Below are 20868 nucleotides of genomic sequence, written 5' to 3'. Positions count from 1 at the left end.
TGGTAAAACTGGGACCCTTTGCAGAGTAACTGTACAAGGGAAATATCTCCGTTTATCTGTCAGTTTCTCATCAGCAGAAAGAGAGTAACACCTACCTTATGACGGAGTTATGAGGATTAAATGAGATGATGTATAGAAAGGCCTGGAGCCAGTGCACATTCAAATGCACCTGTTGCTGTTACCACTGTGTGTCGTTGTATTCACCTCACTCTGAGTGAGGACATCGCTGCAAGTGGAGCTTGCGTCTGCATCTAATCACGCGGCCGCTGGTTCTAGAATAGTTTCATCTGATCTAGTATATTCAGCCTGTGTATCTGCATAGGAATCCACCAAAAACATAACAACACTGCCATGTGAACAGCAGTTCATAGATATAAAGCACTTTCACAATCATCATTGAATTAGTGCTTCGAACAACCCAGGCATCGTCTCTGTTGTGAGAGAGGGAAGCTGAGGAGGCTAGAAGGCACATGACCCAGACTTTCTGGCTCTAAAATGTCACAACGGTCCGGCCTCTTTCTCCCGAGTTCTGGCTCTCTAATGACCAGTGAGCATTAAATCCCACGTCAGGATATATTTTAGAGTCGACCGAAAAAGTTAATGTGGCCTTCCGGTTTAATCAAGTACTCTTTATGGACTTACATCACAGGCCATTACTATGGTTAATATTACCCTTCCTGGTGAAAAACTGCTTGAGATCTTAGCCAGTGATGATATTTCTTTGCTTTATGAGGAGAGTGACAGCTTAAGGAAAAACAGGTCCCTACCCTGGAGCAGTTTTGATCTGACGCAACCCACAGGACGGATTGCCTTCCAGGCACTGAAGACGAACACTCACAGAACCTCCATCCCCTCTGCAGTACCACGTGACCCTGCAAATGTGCCTAATTGGGATCCTTCTATCACATCTCCTGCTGGGTAAAGTGCCCTTTCATGCTGCCAGACTCTTAAAATGAAAGAACACAGCTCTCCTCTCCTCTATCACCCCCTCATGCAAAGGAAATTTCTGAAATCTAAGGGATAGAAAAGTGAGATAAGAAAAAGAGAATATTTTTCCAAGCTTTTTAAAGCATCAAATCACAAGCCAAGGGTGGGATCGGGTAGGACTGTGCCAATGATGGCGCCCTGTGACTTAGCAGGGTCCGGTTCTCACGGCCAGAAGGAAAGTGAGGACTCGGTGTCGGCTACAGGAGGTCGGATGTGGCGGAGCCGTGCCGTCGGGCTGCTCTGGGAAGAAGTGGGGCACCGTGGTTTTGAGCAGAGCTGTGGAGTCAGACAGACCTGCTCGAGGGTCCTGGTGCCTCTGCTCACCTGTTGTACGGCCTGGGCTTATCACATCAGTGTGCCGAGACTCCGTTTCCTGGTGTATGATGGCGCTCGTTAGAGTGTGGCCCTCTGTATACCACGTGGCGACATGTACGCTCGGGTGCTGAGCACAGTACCTGGCACATTCAAAGTGCTCGGCGAACGGTGCTTTCAATTTTCCTGTCACTCAACCTAATGTCATCTCGCCTGATACTGCTGCCCCAGTTAAATAGTCCATATAAAGTAAAAAGAGAAAAGAATGAATAACTCAACCATTCAAACCAACTCTTTAATGTAAACAAGAGCATATTTAATACAGTTGTTATAGTTAAGAATCAACATAGTACAGTGTACAGAAAGTCCTGTAAGTTTTGGAGAGTAAGAAGCTTTTGCCTGAGTCAAGGCAGCAAAAATAAATAGAGGCAGGTGCAAAAAGAAGCTTATGTAGAACAGACATTACGCGCTTTCCAACAGAAATGACCTACTTTCACTTCTTGCCCCTGCAAGGCTGGCAGGGGTCTGCTTCCTTCCCACACCCACTGTATGGTCCGGCAGCGCACTCCTTTACTCTCTTCAATTCAACACGTTCGTTTAGTTACCGTTTCTTCCCTGTTCTGGGCCCTGCAAGGTACACAGTAGGTGTCTCTGCCTTCAAGAACTCCTAGCCCTGTAGAGCAGACAGCCACTATTGGCCTCAATTTCTGCCAGGTCCCATCACTGGGCAGGGTTTGCACATGCATTCCCTGTTCTCAGGTGTGAGGGTTCCCAGAGGGACCCTTAAAGCTTGGCTCCTGCCCGCAGGCAGAAGGCTCATTGGTGTGTCCACCCACATGGCTGCTGTCCCTCTGGCCTTCTCTGCCTGCCCTGGAATGGAATCACCTCCTTTTCCCTGACTTTGAATCAGGTACCTGGGCTCTCCCATTTCCAGAGACACCCCCTGCCCTCTTCTCCCTTCAACAAGGAAGAAAGAAAAGCTTGGGGACAGGCAATGTTAATAAATAGAAATTCATTCCTGCTAACAAGCTAAATAGGCCCCACCCAAAAGACGGGTCCTGAAGGAAAATCTGTGTGCCTTAAGACTGCTCGTGTGTTGATGGAGAGCGGGGGGTCAACAGGGATATTACAGAAGGTGAGCTCCCTCTGCCTGCCACGCCTGATGCCTGCTCGGCTTTCAAGCACCATACGGAGAGCTGGACGTAGGGGCTCTCCAGTCAAGGGACACAGGTAACATAGAGTCAAGGAGAAGCCACAGGGCTGGAGGACCAGAGGTGGCTGGGGGAGGGGGCGGAGGGGCGGATCCGTCAGCCCCAGGGAACTGAGGGAACTTTGGTGCCCAAGGACTGAGACCCAGGTCCCAGGCCTTTTACTGGGTGTTCCCAAGGGGGACGTGTGGAGAGGAGCCCAGATTGGATGTTGGCATTGTTACAGCTATGACGACTGGACCACACAAAGAAACTGAGAAATGGGTTTGGTTATGCCAACGTAAGTCCAGTCCTAGTCACTTACGCCAGCTGCCCTACCATTTGTGTGTGATGGCCACACCCTACAATAACAGTGATGAACTTTAATAAACGTGGTTCGGAGTCGTTCTCAGCTTTCTCTAGCTAGGCAAGCAGATGATGTACCCGGGTGCCAGCCCTCGCAATGTCCTCCTCACGTTACATAGAACTCTGTTCTCAACTTTAACAAATGATCAATGCCACTGCTTTTAAGCCATAAGATAGAATGGGGTTTGAGGGGTCCCTATTAATTCAGCATTTTCCCCTGATAACATTTTATTATACAAAAAAAATCATTATACAGCCTTCCTGTTCCCTGTGCTTGGAACTCGTGATTGCTTTTCTACACAGGTGTTTCGTATTCATGAAACAGTAAAAGCTATAAATTCTACTTTATTTCCCTCACACACACATATGTACATAGACACCTTACTAATTATTCTGATAAGATCCTAAAATTAATAACTTACGTTGCCCTGCCAGCTTAGTTAAGAGCTCAGATACCAAATTCTCCTGATTACCATCGTGCAGAATGCTGAGCTGGCCCTCATTCGCAAGGCCTACAGCCCCAGAGGTGCCAGTGCCAGGGATCCCAGGCAAAGCGCAGCGGCTCCCCTAAGGAAAGAGCGAGTTTTAAATTCTGTTCCAAACTCTGCTGCTACTACTTAACGCAGTCTGATTCTCTGCCCGAAAGGTTTTCCTTCGGTCTGTGTTGGTGAATGAAAGAGGAATATTTAGTGCATAATTGGAGTTCTTTGGGTGAAAGGTAGTATTGTAAATAAGAAACATGTTTTAATAATTACAGAAAAATAGAGCGATAACTGCTTTTCATCATTAGGCAGTATTAAAGTATGTTATCGAACATATCTTATATACAAACTGAGTGACAGCTGGGTGAAAAATTAATAGCAAGGATCAGTTGATGGTCTTTTTAAAATTTGATTACCTAGTAACATCTAGCAGGCAAGCGGCTTCGACAAAATTAGTAGTTCAGGTGAAAATAACACTAAAAACACATGGCAGAATCCCGCAAGACTGCTTCACACACACAGCAGTGTGTGTTGGTGAGTATACAGGAGAAGACTTCCCAGGCGTGAACATTAATTATATATAAGAGCTCTACATTTCGTTACCATTTTAAATAAACTGTGTCTTTAAATACGGAATTCTTCGGAAAACTCACTTCATTGTCCAAAATTACAGAGACCATTTTAGTTTTTTAAGTTGGAGATAGAATGTTCATTCCAGCTGCCCAAGGGGTCCTCTGGCAGGACTGGATGAGGAGTTCACTTGCAGAGCACATGCCACACAACATCCGGCCGCCAAGTCCCAGCAACCACTGCATCCGAAAGGAAACGCTGCCCAGCATGTGCCCCAGAGAGCCTCAGCCCTCGCTGCTCTGCCTGCTGTCCCTGCCCATTAGTCTTTGAGGTGAGTAAATGCGTGTTAGTTGAAGTCCCTGGGAGGTTAGAGGATCTTGCACTCATTAATGGAGAAGAGCTTCCTTCTGTTGCGTCTTCTGGCTTGGTTCACGGCGGTTCGGACAGCACACTCGAATACCTGCTGCACCCCCCGATTGCTGAGGGCTGAGCACTCCAAGTAGCCCTTTGCTCTCACCTCCTGGGCCAGTCTCTTGCCATCCATGGCACTGATGCAGGAGGCCCTGTGGGGCCCCACCTCCCGCTGGTCAGTCTGGGTGGCCACCACCAGCACAGGGGTACAGGGCAGGTAGCTCCTGACTTCACCAATCCACTTGTTCCTCAGGTTCAGGAAAGAGCTGTGGTTGGCCACAGAGTAGCACATCAGCACCACATCGGCCTGCTGGTAGGACAGGGGACGGATGCTCCTGAAGGCGTCATTGCCAGCTGTGTCCCAGAGACCCAGGCTGATCTGGATGCCGTCCATGAAGACGTCCACGCCCGTGTTCTCATACACTGTGGGCTTGTAGGCCTCCGGGAAGGTCTCTGAGGTGAAGCGCACCAACAGGGAGGTTTTCCCCACGGCAGTGTCTCCCACCAACACGCACTTGATGGAACTCAGCATCTTCCCAGCCTGGATTCCTAGTCACAAGTTCAGAATCCCTGAATGGCTAAAGCAAACACCATTCAACACAGGGAATGAAAACCGGAGGGGTTTGTGTTCGCGGGACCTCTGGCAGCAAGTTGCAGGATGTTACCTCTCTCCGTCCATCCGAGAGAGACCACGATCTACTTTGAAACGCTCCAAAGGCTGGTCTTCAACTGGAACAGAAAAAGAAGAGGGAAAATTGAGCCTTTCTTATTTCTTTTTCTGATGCCTGGGCACTGCCTCACTGGCGAGCGAGCAGACTGAACGTGGGCCCCCCGCGGAGCAGCCTTCCTGCCCAGCGCGTCCTGCCCGCTGTTCCCCGGCAGAGAAAGCTTGGACCTGCTACCCGCCAGCTCGTGCACCCACAACTCCACCCAGTCAAGAAGCAGAAGCTGATTTTATCTCGAAAATCAGCCTAGTGATAAAAACACAAGCAACTGCTCTGATCACAACATGAAAAAGACCTCAATAGCAACCTGGTGTGTGAATGAGACGTTTCCAAACAGCTCTCTCTGGCTTCCGCCCCGAGAAGCAGGGAAGGCAGCTGACAGCGCGCTCTGTCTTCAGGGTCTAGTGCATCCCAGCCACTTCGGGAACTGCAAGGGAGAGACAACTAGTGAGCCACCAACGTTACCTGCACTTCCGTTCATTTATCGATTGACTTCTTGGTTTCTGTGGGAATCTGAGGTCAGAGGAAAGAAATTACTAGAACTCTAAAAATTTGCTGTTTTTTCCCTTGAGGTTTTTCCCCAAAAGTGGCTACCGTTACATCTGAGAGGGCACTGTCCTTGGCATTTCTGCATCAGAGACCAGACGCCATTACTTACTTGATCTCCAAGCCTCATCTTGCATATCTACAAGATTATGATAAATTTAGGAGCCACTTCTCAGAGATGTTGTGAGGATTAAATTATTTCTCTCTTTCAACATTTTTGAAATCTACCTATACATTGGGAACTCTGCTACGCCTCTGGTTAATCAAAATAACTTGCTTAAACGTAACCATGGGCAGCGCCTGTCACTTAAACAGGACTGCATGAATATGACGGAATCTGAACTTCATGAAAGGGTCAAGTCAGTTCTCAGTCACTGCAGGTGAAGGAGTTCCAGACGATGTGATCTGCTCTGGAGACAGTGTCGGGTTTGCCACGGGACATCGACACAAGGCCAACCCAGCCTCAGACAAAGGAAAGGCCTTTCAGACCAAAATCCAGAGTAAAAGTTATTTGTACAATCTGGTCTTAGAAGCTCCCCGACTGGCAGTCTTCCTGACACGTCCCACAGAAAGCAAAGCAAAGCAGACCTAGTGGTCTGCTTCAGTTTTTAAAAATGACCCCTCCGAATCCTGACCTTCACCCCAAGACACTGTTATCCTTGTCAACCCACAGTGTCTGTTTGTTTAATTAGATATAATAACCTTTTCAGATGAACTAATCAAATCAACAATTTATATGATTTTCACGGATTTGTTTTTTTTTAACCACAGGAGAGCTAAGTGTCTTTAGCCAAGTTACTTAACCTCTCTGAGTCTTGGTTGTTCAAGAAAAAATGAAAACAGGAAAAGGGCCTTTTCCATCTCACTGTTGTGAGGATTCAGCATGTGGAGAGTCTGGCTCAGCACAGAACCCGGCACACGGGACCCGCAGAGAGCTACTGTGTCACCCATTTGCACGACTGCTTGTCTAAAACACCGGACACTGAATGTCCCCAGCGCAGGGGCCAGGGTGTCACATGCTAGTGGGACTCTGTCTGAAGACTCAGGGGGTCATTCTGCTGCACGTGTTCCTGGATGTCTCTTTGTCCCCAGACCTCTGAGCAAGCTCTTCCTGGGGCCCCCAAGCAGTCTCAAACTTCAGGCCCCTAGACTTAGAGGTAACTTAATCTGTGCATGTATTGGTAACTCCCTTGTTACTTAGCTCAAAGCTAAGACTCCTTAAGACATGTGTAAGTTTTATTTTGACCCCAATGTAGCAGAACCAGAAATCGGAAATGTACATGTGTCAGGCTTTTGGTGATTAAATAAAATCTTTCCAATAGGTTGAGTAAAAGCCAAATTTCCTGACTAAATATCTGCAAAAAGAAGTCGATGAGACAAAATTGTACAGAGCAGGGTCCCCAGAGCAGGACAGATCGGATCTGGAGTCCAGGTTGCCCACACAACCACCTGCATCACAACCTTAGAAGATGTTGTTAACCTCCCTGAGCCCCAGTCCCCTCCTCTGTAAACTGAGTGTGATAACACCTCCCTCACCAGTTGTTGAGAGGATCAAGTGTGCTTAGACAAATAAAGTCCTTAGCACAGTACATAACATAAACACACTATTTGTACATGGTCAACACATAGCAAACACACAAGTAGTCCTGATTATTAATACCACTGCTTGATAACAATCACTGAATATAATGACAAACAATTATTAATAAGTGGGGAATTTGAAGTAGCACTAAAGGGGATTTTTCCTGCAAAGGACACTCTGTGTATCTTCTACCCAGTTATGACTATAAAAAAAGGGGGTGGGGTTATTCTTGCAGCCTAAAAATATATATGCAATGTGAACAAAGAAATTCTGTCTGAGCTTTGCCTTCCAGAATGCTCCAAAAAGTCAGACTGGAGAAAAAGGTTCTGTTCAACCACATGACCTTCGTTCCCTAGCCCACTCTGGCATTCAGAGGCACCTCAAGTCAGCTCTGTGGGCCTCGGGTTCCCAAACAGCAAGGTGGTTAGACAAAATTAACCTTCTCTGTGGTTCTGTTAAAACTGAAGCCAGCCCTGGCCAGTGTGGCTCAGTTGGTTAAGAGTCGCCCTGCAAAGCAAAAGGTCACCGGTTCGATTACCGTCAGAGCACATGCCTGGGTTGTGGGTTCGGTCCCTGATCAGGGCATGCATAAGAGGCATCAGAGTGATGAGCCATTTCTCTCATACATTGATGTTTCTCACCCTCACTTTCTCCCTCCCTTCCCCCTTTCTCTAAGAATAAATAAAATCTTCTTTAAAAAAACTGAGAGCAAAGGAGAAACCTTTATTGCCTGTCACAGTGACTACAAAAACATAAGCCTCCACATTATTTTGTATCAGTAAAGACAAATGGCAGACTCTGATGACATGCGTGGCCTTCAGCAGATGGCTAAATATGGAGCGGGGCGAGGAGGCAGGGGCGGGGCTCTGGCCAAGGTTAGAGCAACACCCTATATAGACAAGACAGATCATCTACAGACGCGTGCCTCGTGCCCCTGGGCTGGAGCCACCGTGGTCACGTCGTCAGTGTGGAAGGCTGGTGAGCTTCGTTTCAGTGGAATTTCTCCCAACAGGAGAAACCCTCCCTAAAATGGTTATGAGATAAAAAATAGAAGTGGGTTTTCAGTGATATTTCACAAGTGGCTAACTGACAAGTGTTCCTCAATTATATGTCTCTCATTGTAGAGAGTGACTTCAGATAGTGCCATGAGTGACTACTCAGTGACCGTTTTAGGATTCAAAGCAGGTTGGAATTAAGGAACCTTCCATCCCAGAACCTCTCATGTCTCAATACTTGTTTCTCTTCCCTCCCTCCTCTTTTCACCATTCTCACAGAAAGGATGCCTTCATCAGGCCCCCGCGGGCACACACAGAGAGAGCATGGGAAGGAGCTGCGTGTCACAAAGGCAGAGGTATCGGGTGCTTCTGTCCACTGCAGAGAAACAACACAGGCAGAAGAAAGAGAGGGCGTACGGGTAAGCATTGTAGTCCATTTCACCTGCTGGCAAGCTGAGGGCTGTCCAGTAGGGGATCCTGGTCTCACTGTAGCCTGAGTCCTCATCCAGCTCACAGATACCCGCTCTTCCTTCACACACATGCTGTGCTTCTCTATCTGCCGGGAAGACCTGCCCTTCACTCACTCCCCTGCTCTGGCCTCTTCTTGAAAACTTTATTTGACCACCTGACCCACTCTGGTAGACTGCGTGCCCCTCTCCATTGCCACACATCACACTGAAATGGTTGGTCCTCTGGTGTTTATCCCTCATCTGTGGAACGGGAATAAGATCAGCCCTACCTTCCTCAGAGGATGCTTTTAAGATTCAGGTGGCCCTGGCTGGCATAGCTCAGGGGATTGAGCATGGGCTGCAAACCAAAGTGTTGCAGGTTCGATTCCCAGTCAGGGCACATGCCTGGGTTGCAGGTCACGGCCCCCAGCAACCTCACATTGATGTTTCTCTCTCTCTCTCTCTTTCTCCCTCCCTTCCCTCTCTAAAAATAAATAAATAAAATCTTAAAAAAAGATTCAGGTGGAAATAATAACAATATGGCAATAATTTATGCTTGGACTTTTGTAAGACTTTGTACATTTGGGAATACTCTCGTTTGTTTTGTAAGAGAGCCCCTTCAGAACAATAGAGCACAATATAAAACATAGTTGAAATTATGACTATTATTAATAATTATTATTGCAAGTTTTAGGTTTTCTGGACTTTATGAGGTAATTTACTTCAAATGCTGGTGGAATCCTCAGCTGTTTTTTTCAAAAATACAAACTTGTGCATTGTCCCCATGTACACAAATTAATTCAGAATGGATCAAAGCTCTAAATATAAGATCTGAAACAATGAATTACATACTATTTGTATATACTCAACATGTAGCAAACACACAGTAAGTAGCAAACACACGAAAAGAAGAAGACATAGGTACTAGACGTATGGACCTTGGTCTTAGAGACTATTTTATTAACTGGACCCCAAAGGCAAGAGAAGGAAAGGCAAAAATAAAAGAAAACAAAACTACGTCAAACTAAAAAGCATTTGCACAGCAAACGAAATCACCAACAAAACAAGAAGACAACCTGGGTGGGTGGGCTGGAATGGGAGTAAAAGGGAGAAAACTGTACTTGAACAATGATTAAAATTAAAAAAAATTAAAAAATTTAAAAAAGACAACCAACCAAATAGGAGAAGACATTTGCAAACAGCAGCTCCAACAAGGGGTTAATATCCGAAATATATAAACAACTCATACAACTCAACACCAAGAAAACAAACAATGCAATTAAAAAATGGTCAGGGGACCTAAAATGACACTTCTCCCGAGAAGACATACAAATGGCCAACAGCTATATGAAAAGATGCTCAGCTTCACTAGCTGTAGGGAAATGCAGATCAAAACCACAACGCGATGCCCCCTCACACCTGCCAGAACGGCCGCGGTCAACAAGACAAGCAGGAACAAGTGCTGGAGAGGCTGTGGAGAGGAAGGAGCCCTCATTCACTGCTGGTGGGAATGTGAACTGCCACAGCCACTATGGAAATGGCAGTTCCTCAGAACATTAAGAATAGGGTTATAATATGACCCAGCAGTCCCTCTCCTAGGTATCCACCTGAAACATTTGAAAACATCTATTCCCAAAGACATATGCACCCCTATGTTCACTGCAGCATTATTCACGATGGCCAAGACATGGAAACAACCAAAGTGTCCTTTGATAGAGGACTGGATAAAGATGTGGTACATATGTACAACGGAATACTAACTACTCAGCCATAAGATGAAATACTGCCATTGGTGACAACATGGATGGACCTTGAATGCTAAGCTATATTATGCTAAGCAAAATAAGTGAATCAGAAAAAGCCAAGCACCATATGACTTCACTCATAGGTGCGATATAAAACTGAAACTCACAGACACAGACAACAGTATGGTGGTTGCCAGAGGGAGAGGGGGTGGGGGGATAGTCAAGGGTAGAGGGAACCAAATATATGGTGACAGATGATGATCTGACTTTGGGTGGGGGCACACAGTTTAATAGATCGTGTACCATAGAATTGTACCCTTGAAACCAATATACTCTTATTAGCCAATGTCACCCCCTCTGGATGCATGCTCCTGAAAGGAGCATCGGGTGAGGGACCTGCACTGGCAGCGGTCAGTTCATTCATTAAGGAAATAGATCCAGTCACAGAGCTAACACATTCAGATGACCAGGAAATCGTCATGCTCCTCAGCAACTCATCTGCCGCCCAGGGCCCCCCTCCATCCGCGGCCCCGCCAGAGCCTCGCAGGAACCCCACGGCCTGAACAGGCCTTGCTGGGGATGGGTGAACCATGGAGAGCTCCCCATCTGGCGGGGGACCTGGGTGCTTCATTTCGTTCCTTTTGATTTTCTTGCCCAGAAAGACAATCAATTCAAAAATCCTTATGCAACCTAACATTAAAAAAAACATAATCATTTCTAAATTTTATCTTACTCAACTGTCATCCTTTAATAAATATACACTTAAATATATCTTCTAAACATATTTTCAGATTAAAAAATTTTTATTTTCAACATAGTCTGCACACTTGCCAGGTTTTAGATAAATAGCTTTCCATTGTTTCAGTAATTCATAATTGCACAGCCACTCCCCATTGCTAGCAGAGTTTTTGAGCTAGTTCCAGTATTTCACCATAATTAACAATTGTGCCATTCTATATGCATACACACGTATGTGGATGTGTGTGTACATATATGTATGTGTATATAAGTATATGGTTTGTGTGTGTGATATTATATATATATATATAAGTTGTGTATATATTTTATGTGTGTGATATTTATAGATATATATTACTTGCATGTGGACAATTTTCTTGGGGAACAAATGTGGCGTTACTGGGCCAGTTGGCCATCTTGTGACTTTTGTTTACATTATTGAGCATCTTCCAGGGACTGTACTGAGTACTTTGTATGTATTGCTCATCATTGTTTTATTGGTTTTAGAAAAGTGTTTGTTTAGGGCTTCCCACGAGGCAGGCACTGTGACGACAGATCCAGAGGCCCAGTCTTGAAGGGGGGTCAGTGACTGCCCTCAAGGAGATTACTGAGGTTACCAATTCACAGCTACAGAGACTCCCGGAGGTGAGCGTCCCGCCTGCAGTCGCACAGTGAGGAATTGGCACAGGCAAAGCCGGCCCTAACCAGAGTCTGACTCCAGAGCTGCAGCAGCTCCCTGTTCGCCCACACGCTATAATCCCCCTGCATCTCAGGCGAAGCCATGCTTCCTATGCAAACTCAGTTTCCGGACACCTTTTTAAGCCACCCCTTCCAAACAGGTCCCTCCTCCTCCTGCAAATAAACCCGTTCTCGATGTGCTGCCAGAAGCGTGCTGCTTCTTGGTCTGGAAGTTGTTCCACTAGTGTGTTCAGTGTGAGAACTCATCGAGCTGTGGACCTACAATGTGTCTGCTTTTCTGTATGTAGATTGCAATTCAGTAGAAGTATTTTAAAAAATAAGGTTACTATCTTTGCAGTGAACATATTCTCAAGTATTATTTTATCTTGTGTCCTCTTACAAACGTTCATTTCAGTAATTCTCTGTTAATTCCCCATAGTGTGTTTGTAACTGCTACAAATAATGATTAAGTTCCCCCTCAAAATCACAAAAGGAAATCACTTTCAAATCAGTTCTTTTTTATACACAAATTATCATAATTCCGAACAGTTTTGTTCTAAAAGTGTGCTTGCAAGATACTGGTTTGCAACTTTTAAAACATGTTCTCCAGAGTCCAAAATCTACGCAACATTGAGCAACACTGACATTCCTAAGCCTAAAGCCTGTTTAGCCCCATCACAGTTAAATTAACATGCAGCATCACCAAACCCTGAGGCCTTCTGTTATCCCGGCACCCTCATCCCCGAAGCCCCTCTGAGCCAGGAGCCCTGCACCTCCCTCCCCCAGGCCAAGCAGGCACTGTGGCACCCTTCCCCCCTCTGTTCCAGCCACCCTGCCCTGACTGCTCCCTCTCATTACGGGGGTCCCAGGGGCACCATAATGATTGTGGCCATAGGTATAGAGCTCTCAGCTTGGTCCAAGTACAGTCAAAAACAAGGACAGCCAGTCAGCCAACTGCCCAGGCACCACCAGAACCTCGTCTCAAAACTAAGGTGATGGGGAAAACGTAGTTACCATATCTCCTCTCAAAGGAATGGAAGGAATATTCTGAGAAAATGACTGGAGTCGAGGGTTCAGCCCCCACGAGGCATGCTCAAAAAAGGTCACATAGTCTCTGCACTAATTTCTAAGGAGTGTCCATTTCATTTGCCAAGGGACTCATACTTTCTCAGCTGGCTATGCATGCTTGGGGCCCAGGCTGAATTGTTTGAGGAGACAGAGAGAGCAAAGAGGCAGACAGATGCCTATCTAACCGCTCTATGACCTGACGATGCTGTGAGGCCAGGCTGCCAAACTGTGGCTCACCCATGGCCAAACTTGCCATCTGTTTCCGTGTGGCCCACGAATTAAGAATGGTCTTTATTTTTTCATGGTTGAAGGAAATCAAAAGAACAATATTTTGTGACATGTGAGCATTATAGGAAACTCAGATTTCAGTGTCTGTAAAATAACATTTTATTGGAACACAGCCATGCTCTTTCATGTATGTATTGTCTAAGGCTGCTTTCTTGCTACAACTCGAAGTTGTAACAGAGACTCTATGGTCCACAAAGCCTAAAATATTTACTACCTGGCCCTTTCCATAAAAGGTTTGACAGCCCCAGCTGTCTGAAGAGAGGCAGTTCAGGGTACGAAGTAGAACAGGCAGCTTGGGTTTGGCTCCAGTGTCTGTGGCTTACTGTGTGAGCTGGGTAAATTGCTTAACCTCTCTGAGCTTCAGTCCTTTGTCAACAGAGGCAGTATAGCCTAGTGATTAAGAGCATGGACTCTCCCCGGCTCCACTAATGACTGGCTGTGGAATCTCATGAAAGTTACTAAATCTCAGCATTTTCAACTGTAAGAAGGGAATAATGGTAGCACCTATTGTGCAAGTGTGTTGTGCAGGATTAGACGGGCTAGTACGTGTAAAGCACAGGGAATGGTGCCCACACAGGCTGAGTGCTACAGCAGTATTTACTGTATAATTACCTTCACTAGCCTTTCTTGGCTCTCCTTGCCCCAATTCTGCAGAACTTGCTCTTTGCAAAAGAGCAAAAAGTCATAATGAAAACTTAAAAGAAAAGAAACTCGGGAGTGAAAATGTGTTACACACTCAAAACCAGAACACAAATCAAAGTAACTCTGAGAGTGAGAAAGAACCTCTGCCCTATGGGTCTGTCCTGCCTGACGAGGGGAGGGGGCCGTGGGGAGTGTCTGCTTTGGGATTCTATGTTTTCTGCTGGGGCTTCAAGTTGCTCCCTGTCTGATCTCTACTCCCTGTGAAGATCTGAACTCTGCCTGGTGTCTGGGTGGACCTCCACCACACTCAGGGTTTCCCCAGCTCCCCCCACAACCCAATGCCAGAACCACCACCACTGTATTATCATCATTCAACACACGCATTCGAGCCACTGGTGCAGAACAGCATTCCCTCCCTCAGTGCGGATCCAATCAGACTGAATGTGATCTCCCCACTCTGGCTAATCTCTCCTCATTTTCTCTGGACCATTTCTATACACCATTTTTCCCCCTGATCATAAAAGTATAATACATACACACTGCAGGACATTTCAAAAACACTGAACTATCGAAAGGACCTTAAGGAAAAAAGCACCTACCACTGAAAACCAACAGCTGTGAGATATTAGGGTCTCTTTTCCTGTTTCTTTGTCTCAGTGCACCATTTTTTCTCAAAGCTAATACCACACTTTATACACAGTTTGGCATTTTGGTTTTTTATTTAATATTTACATCACAAATATTTTCTATATCATTAAGATTCTTCAAATATAATTTTAATGATTGAATAATATTTCCTTATATGAATGTAGCATGATTTACTTAACCAATTACCTATTGTTGGACATTGAAATTGTTTCTACCATAATAACACTAAGTGGATATTTTAAAAAATAAATGTGTATAAATATATGGTTATTTCTTTAGTGTAAATAAATATTAGTGTAATTACTGGAGCAAAAGAGATGGAAAAAGTTGAACCAATTCATATTTCATAAGCAGTGTACAAGAGTATACATTTCATCATCCTACCAACCACCACTGGGTGTAATATTTGGCAGCTGGAGCTGTTTTCACTTGCATTTCATTAGTAACTAGCAAGAATTAAAATTCATCTTATTATTGACCACTTATATTTTTTCTTTTGTAAGTCATCTGTTCTACCTATTTTTATAGCAAGGTGATCATCATTTTTTAATGATTTTTTAAAATCTTTTTATTTTTTAATTTAGTAACAGGGCTAGGTTTAATGTTGGAACATCAATGGTAACCTCACATGCAGTGTTCTCGCACATACCACACAGTTCTTAATGAAAGTAGCATAGATTTATGTGCTTTATTGTAAGAAAAATAATTATAAAAATGCAAACTCAGGAAATAAAAATGCTATCAATATTGCAACATTAATGAAAAGTAACAAGTGTCAAATGTACAAACAATGCAGATGGGATTGAGAATTTCCTTGAAGAATCTATTTCTCCTTAACTTGTATTTTAGTTGAGGATATAATTTCTTTAACATATTTTTTGACCAATAATTATTTGAAGATGCTCAACAATTGATCTGTGTTGACCTCCCCTGAACCAACACTGCACTCATTGTTTGCCCATTCTTTTTATTTATTTATTTTTTAAAGCTTTTATGTATTTATTTTTAGAGAGGGGCAAGGGAGGGAGAAAGAGAGGGAGAGAAATAATGTGTGGTTGCCTCTCACGTGGCCCCCACTAGGGACCTGGCCCAAAACCCAGGCATGTGCCCTGACTGGGAATCGAACTGGTGACCCTTTGGTTCACAGGTCTGCACTCAATCCATTGAGCTACACCAGCCAGGGATGTTTGCCCATTCTGAGCAAGGCACTGTCAATGTTATTCATTCTTTTTTTAAATATTAAAATTTCATCTGTTACAACCACTCTGTTACCTCATGAAGTGTTTTCTTTCTTTTTTTTTTTAGCAAACTAAGATGTCTGCTATGATCTGAATGTTTTCATGTCCCTGAAATTCTTATGTTGAAACGTAACCCCAAGGGCCTTTGAGAGGTGAGTAGTTTTGAGCTGGGAGGTGGAAGGGGATAATGGGAGGGAAAAGGGGGGAAGGGCTTTTAGGAACAGCTATAAAGGACACATGGACAAAACCAAAGCGGGGTAGGATCCAGAGTGGGAGGTGGGGATGGCTGGGGTGGGAGGGAGTGGTAGGGGGAAAATGGAGACAACTGTATTTGAACAATAAAAACAAATAAACAAAATCTTTTTAAAGATTAAGGATATTAATCCTTTCTTGGTTAAATAATTATGTCGCAAATTTTTATATATGTAGTTTGTATTCTGGGAATTCCCCAAATTCCTGCCACTCCCCCATCCTTGAGAACCCCCAAACAGAATGTAAAACAGCTTGTGCCCGGGGTGTGGAAAGAAACTGCACGAACAGATGCCTGAAAGGTCATCTAGTTCAACCCACTCACTTCCCCCAACAAGGGAGAAGTGGTTTGGCTTCTGGGGGCTGGCGGGAGGCTCGGCTGAGTCAGCACTCTTTCCATCTACTCAGGATTTTTTAAAACACTGTATATTACGTCTACATTTCATATCCCATACTTCATTTCCTTAACACTTTGAATACAAAGCCCATATAGACAGCTTAGATACATATCCCAAATGCGTGACTTTTTACTCAAAAGACAGTTTCCGGTTTTAATGTAAGAGTACTTTCCCGACAGATGCTCTTTTTCATGAACTTCCTTTGAGAGAGAGCTCAGCTCTCTTTGCGGGCAATCACTAAGCCTTCTAGCATTCTCCGGAGTTAAGATACACGTTCAACGTACAAATTGCTCAAGTGGTAAAAGTCAAGGTATTTTGTTGCAGATACTTAGCTCAGGGCACTGAATAGAGTGAGGTGATTGGGTTTCGGTTTCAACATACAAAATGGTTGGTATTCCATCATTTGTAAAGAGCCCAGGCTGTGGTGCTGGGGTCTCAGTTAGATTCTCACCTCCACCACTGACTAGCAGCATAACTTTGAGCAAGTCACACAATCAGAACTGCAAAATGTGGATGAGGACGCATAGTTTGTATGGTGTGCAAGGCAATCAGAAAGAAGCTATCCCCCCACGCCTGGCAGAATGTCTGACCCTTGGTCGATAAGCACAACAACAGACACTCACAGGGCACTCACCATTGGCCAGACACTGAAGTTCTTATGCAAGTTAGCTCAGTAATCATTAAAGCAACACCACGTGGTCAGTATCATCACTTCCTGGGTTACAGCAGGAAAAACAAAGGTGCAGAGAATCAAAGAAACTTGCTCAAGATGACAGCTGGTGAGGACAGCGGCCGGGGTTTGACCCCAGCAATCAGGCCTGCAAGCCCAATTGCAGCGCCATCTGCACCTCTCGTCCCACCGGCTCTCCTTTCCGGGAAGCCTATCTGCCTCTGCGGCCTTGATGAAACCAAGCCGTCTGCTATGATCTGAACGTTTGCATGTTCCTGAAATTCTTATGTTGAAACCTAACCCCAAGGGGCCTTTGGGAGGAGACTAGGTCCAAGTGTGAAGCACTCATGAAGGAAGTTAGTGCCCTTATAAAAGAGACCCCAGAGATCCCCTAGTACCTTGCACATGAGGACACAGTGCAAATGCACCATCTGTGACTCCGAAATTGAGTCCTCACTACACATCAAATTTACACGGGCCATCATCTTGGACTTCCCGCCTCCAGGACTGTGAGAAATAAATATCTATTGTTTCTAAGTCACCTATGACTATGAGACAGTCTATGACCTTTTGTGATAGAAGCCCAAACAGATGAAGACACAATCCCAAAATAAAGGCTGGGACTGGAAAGACGTCGTTCAGCTGGTGGGTGATTTCCTCCTTACTCCAGGCCTGGTTTCTAACATTTGAGGACACCTCCCTTACGCAGACACCCTCACACGTCCTTGGGAGATGTGCAAAGCGGGCCGTGTTTGCACCCTGACAGAACCCAGCTGCACACTTAGTGTATTTGTCACCCAGGGTCAAATTCCAATTTTCAAAGCATTTTTCAAACACGGTAGAATATTTCATGTATGAACTAAAACGTGCACTTATCAATCAAAATATTATACTCTGCAGTTTGCACTCTGCTTCACTGTTTTCAATTGAAACACAAAAGGTCACATAGAATAACAGAATTGAAGTAAATCAAGTTCTATTCAGTAGTCTTTATAATCACTGTGCTACTATTCCTTATTTCTAATCTGCTGTGTAAACTCAGGAATACGTTCCAGGGCCACACAGGCAGGAATTGCAATCTTCCCCTGAAGTCACCACTAAGAATTTGCTCTGATTTTATCACTGCCAGCACATGGTGATGATAAAAAGCAGAGCCATATTGGTCTTATTACCGGCTCTAAATTCTTGACAGATAATGTACTCTCTTAATGCCTACCCCAGGGTGGACCACTCCTACCACCCTGCCCTGGGTATGCTCTTTCCAGTAGCTATTACAAATTTTAAAGCCTTTTAACTCAGCAATTTCAATTCTTTAAACACACTGGCCTATCATACCTACACAGGCAGTCAAGACACACGTGCAAGGATTTCCATTGCTGCATTATTCATAACAGCAAAAAAAAGAACTGGGGACAACTGGAAGGCCCATCAAGAGGCAGTGGGTACGTTAATTCTGCCGTGTCCACCTGGCAGAGCCCAACACAGCACTAAAAACAATTAAGTCACCTGTATGCATTGAGCAGCAAGGGTGCCCATGACATATTAGCAAGTGAAAAAAAGCAAGCAGCTGAGCAATTTGGTCAAGGACCCCATCTGTGCAGAGGTGCAGTGTCTGCGCAATGGTGGGCAAAGCCAGGCTCGCTGTGAAGTCTCCACTCTTCTTCTACGTGCCCCTGTGCCGACTGTACTGGGGGGGCAACAGGTACTCCCTAGATTGTCTCAGGGAGAGAAAGAAGAAAGAAAAATAGCCTAAGGACACCAGGGTGTACACCCTTTCTTAGGTTTTTTAAATCCCCTTTCGGAATTCACGTACTTTCTAGACGGATTATATTGCAGTTACAATGCACAGCAGTGAGACTAAACATCTCCTTGGAGGCTCGACTCCTGATCAAGGACTTCCGGAAACTGGGGACAATGAGTTTGTAATGACTGAGACTACCAGGATACTCTTGAGCAAAACCCTTTCCTTTTTAACTGTTTAATCCATTACTTATGAATACGTAATGTTGCATTAAGTTCCAAATTCATAGAAGTCTGAAAAAAAATGTCAGGATATCTGCTTTTAATGGGCTTTAAACTAGACACACTTTTAAAGAGCCTAATGGGCACAGAAGATAATTTAACAAGTTAATATAGTTTAGGCTAAGCCTAGAGGTTTAAAAACTTTTTTTCTTGCTTAGTTAATAACGTCTCTGACCCTCACTTTTTTTTCTCTGTCAGAAGAAATGACTTCATGGGGAGAGGCGGTGTGACGGCCACGCCAAGGCAGAAGGCATGGCTATCCTGCACCATAATAAGGCTCCATACAGCTGGGACCTTAGAGAATAAAATCCTAAATTAGAGAAAAAAAGAAGCAACGCTCTGCCTACAATGACCTCACGTTCAGCTTCATTCCCACACCCCAGATTAGAATTTCAATGCACAAGCTCTATACTGAAGGCGGATGCAAAATGCCAAGAGAACGCAGAGGACAGGGCGCTTATATCTTTGGAGAGGGGGCGAGGAGGAGGAGAGTGCCATTCAAAATGGGTCTTGGAGGAGGGAAAGAAAATGGGTGTGGTGGGCCAGATTCAGACAGAGGAGGTGGTGTGCACGGGGGAAGGGTCTGTGAATTTGGAGGCTCGAGGGTTGGCTTTTGTGGCCGTAAAGCACAGGCAGGAGATGACTTTGGGAAGCAGCACTTGGGCCAATTTGTAAAAAGCCCTTTACTCTGTCTTAAGTATAAAACAACTGCTAGGATTATATCCTAAGAATCCTGAAACACCAATTCAAAAGAACCTATGCACCCCAATGTTTGTAGCAGTACAATTTACAATAGCCAAGTGCTGGAAACAACCTAGGTGCCCATCAGTAAATGAATGGATCAAAAAACTATGGTACATTTACACAGTGGAATTCTATGCAGCAGAAAGAAAGAAGGAGCTCCTACCCTTGGCGACAGCATGAATGGAGCTGGAAAGCATTACACTAAGTGAAATAAGCCAGGCGGTGAAAGACAAATACCATATGACCTCACCTTTAACAGGAACCTAAACAACAAAAAAAAGAAAAGCAAAATATAACCAAAGACACTGAAATAGAGAACAGGCTGACAGTGACCAGAGGGGAGAGGAGAGGAAATTTCAGGGGAGAATGGGAAGGGTTTACAGGAACAAATATAAAGGACACATGCACAAAAACTAGGGGGGCAGGTAGAAATGGGAGGGAGGTGGGGAGGGGTGGGTGTGTGGGCTGGGATGGGAGTAAAGGACAGAAAACTGTACTTGAACAATGATTAAATAAAATTAATAAAAAACAAAATAAATAAAATAAATAAATAAAATAAAATAAAACAACCTCCATCCAGCCGTCTTTTCTCATTACCTTTCTCCTCTCCCCATCAGCACTCCACCTAACCGTTGCCGCAACCTCTCCAGACCCTGTAACTTCCCTGAAGCCCTCCTTGCTGTTCCTGACTCGGTACCTTAAGTGTGCTGTCCTCTCCTGAAACTTCCCACTTTGACTCTTCCTGCTACAGTTCTATGTGCCCCAGAGCCCAGCTGAAATGCCACCTCCTCCAAGAGGCCCTCCAGAAACTCCCAGCAAACATTATTTTTCTCCCTTATTTGAGCTCACATATGATCTTTAAATGTTTTTATGTTTCCTTTATTGAATAGTTAATTCATGTCCCAGTCTACAGTAAAGTTCACGTGTACAGAGTGAACCACATGTCCCCTTCCTATGCTGCTGTCCCTCCAGGGCCCCAGGCCATTTTCCTAGAGGCAACCACTGTGTTAGGTTTATGTGCATTTTCCCAAAGCTATGCATTGACATGCATATATGAATGATGCATGACTATTTATCATACACACACACTTGTTTCTATATATACACTACAGCATACTATGCTACATT

The 20868-nt window shown here is 44.7% G+C and overlaps 1 protein-coding gene across 3 annotated transcripts in view; it reads right to left on the bottom strand.

Moving 5' to 3' along the window:
• Positions 1-1580: 1580 nt before the first annotated feature.
• RHOH (ras homolog family member H) overlaps positions 1581-20868 on the bottom strand; it is a 46074-nt gene continuing 26786 nt past the window's right edge. For all 3 annotated transcript variants that reach the window (XM_045834594.1, XM_045834593.1, XM_045834595.1), the window contains 2 exons: positions 5348-5467; positions 1581-5044 (listed from right to left, as the gene is read on the bottom strand). In XM_045834594.1, the coding sequence (XP_045690550.1) occupies positions 4272-4847 (576 nt within the window). In that variant the 5' untranslated portion in view covers positions 4848-5044; positions 5348-5467 and the 3' untranslated portion in view covers positions 1581-4271. The remainder of the gene's footprint in view (positions 5045-5347; positions 5468-20868) is intronic.

The sequence above is a fragment of the Phyllostomus hastatus genome, unplaced genomic scaffold, assembly GCF_019186645.2.
Source record: "Phyllostomus hastatus isolate PE091 unplaced genomic scaffold, TTU_PhHast_1.1 phas_contig_196, whole genome shotgun sequence".
NCBI lineage: Eukaryota > Metazoa > Chordata > Mammalia > Chiroptera > Phyllostomidae > Phyllostomus > Phyllostomus hastatus.
This window is presented reverse-complemented; position numbering and strand designations above follow the sequence as displayed.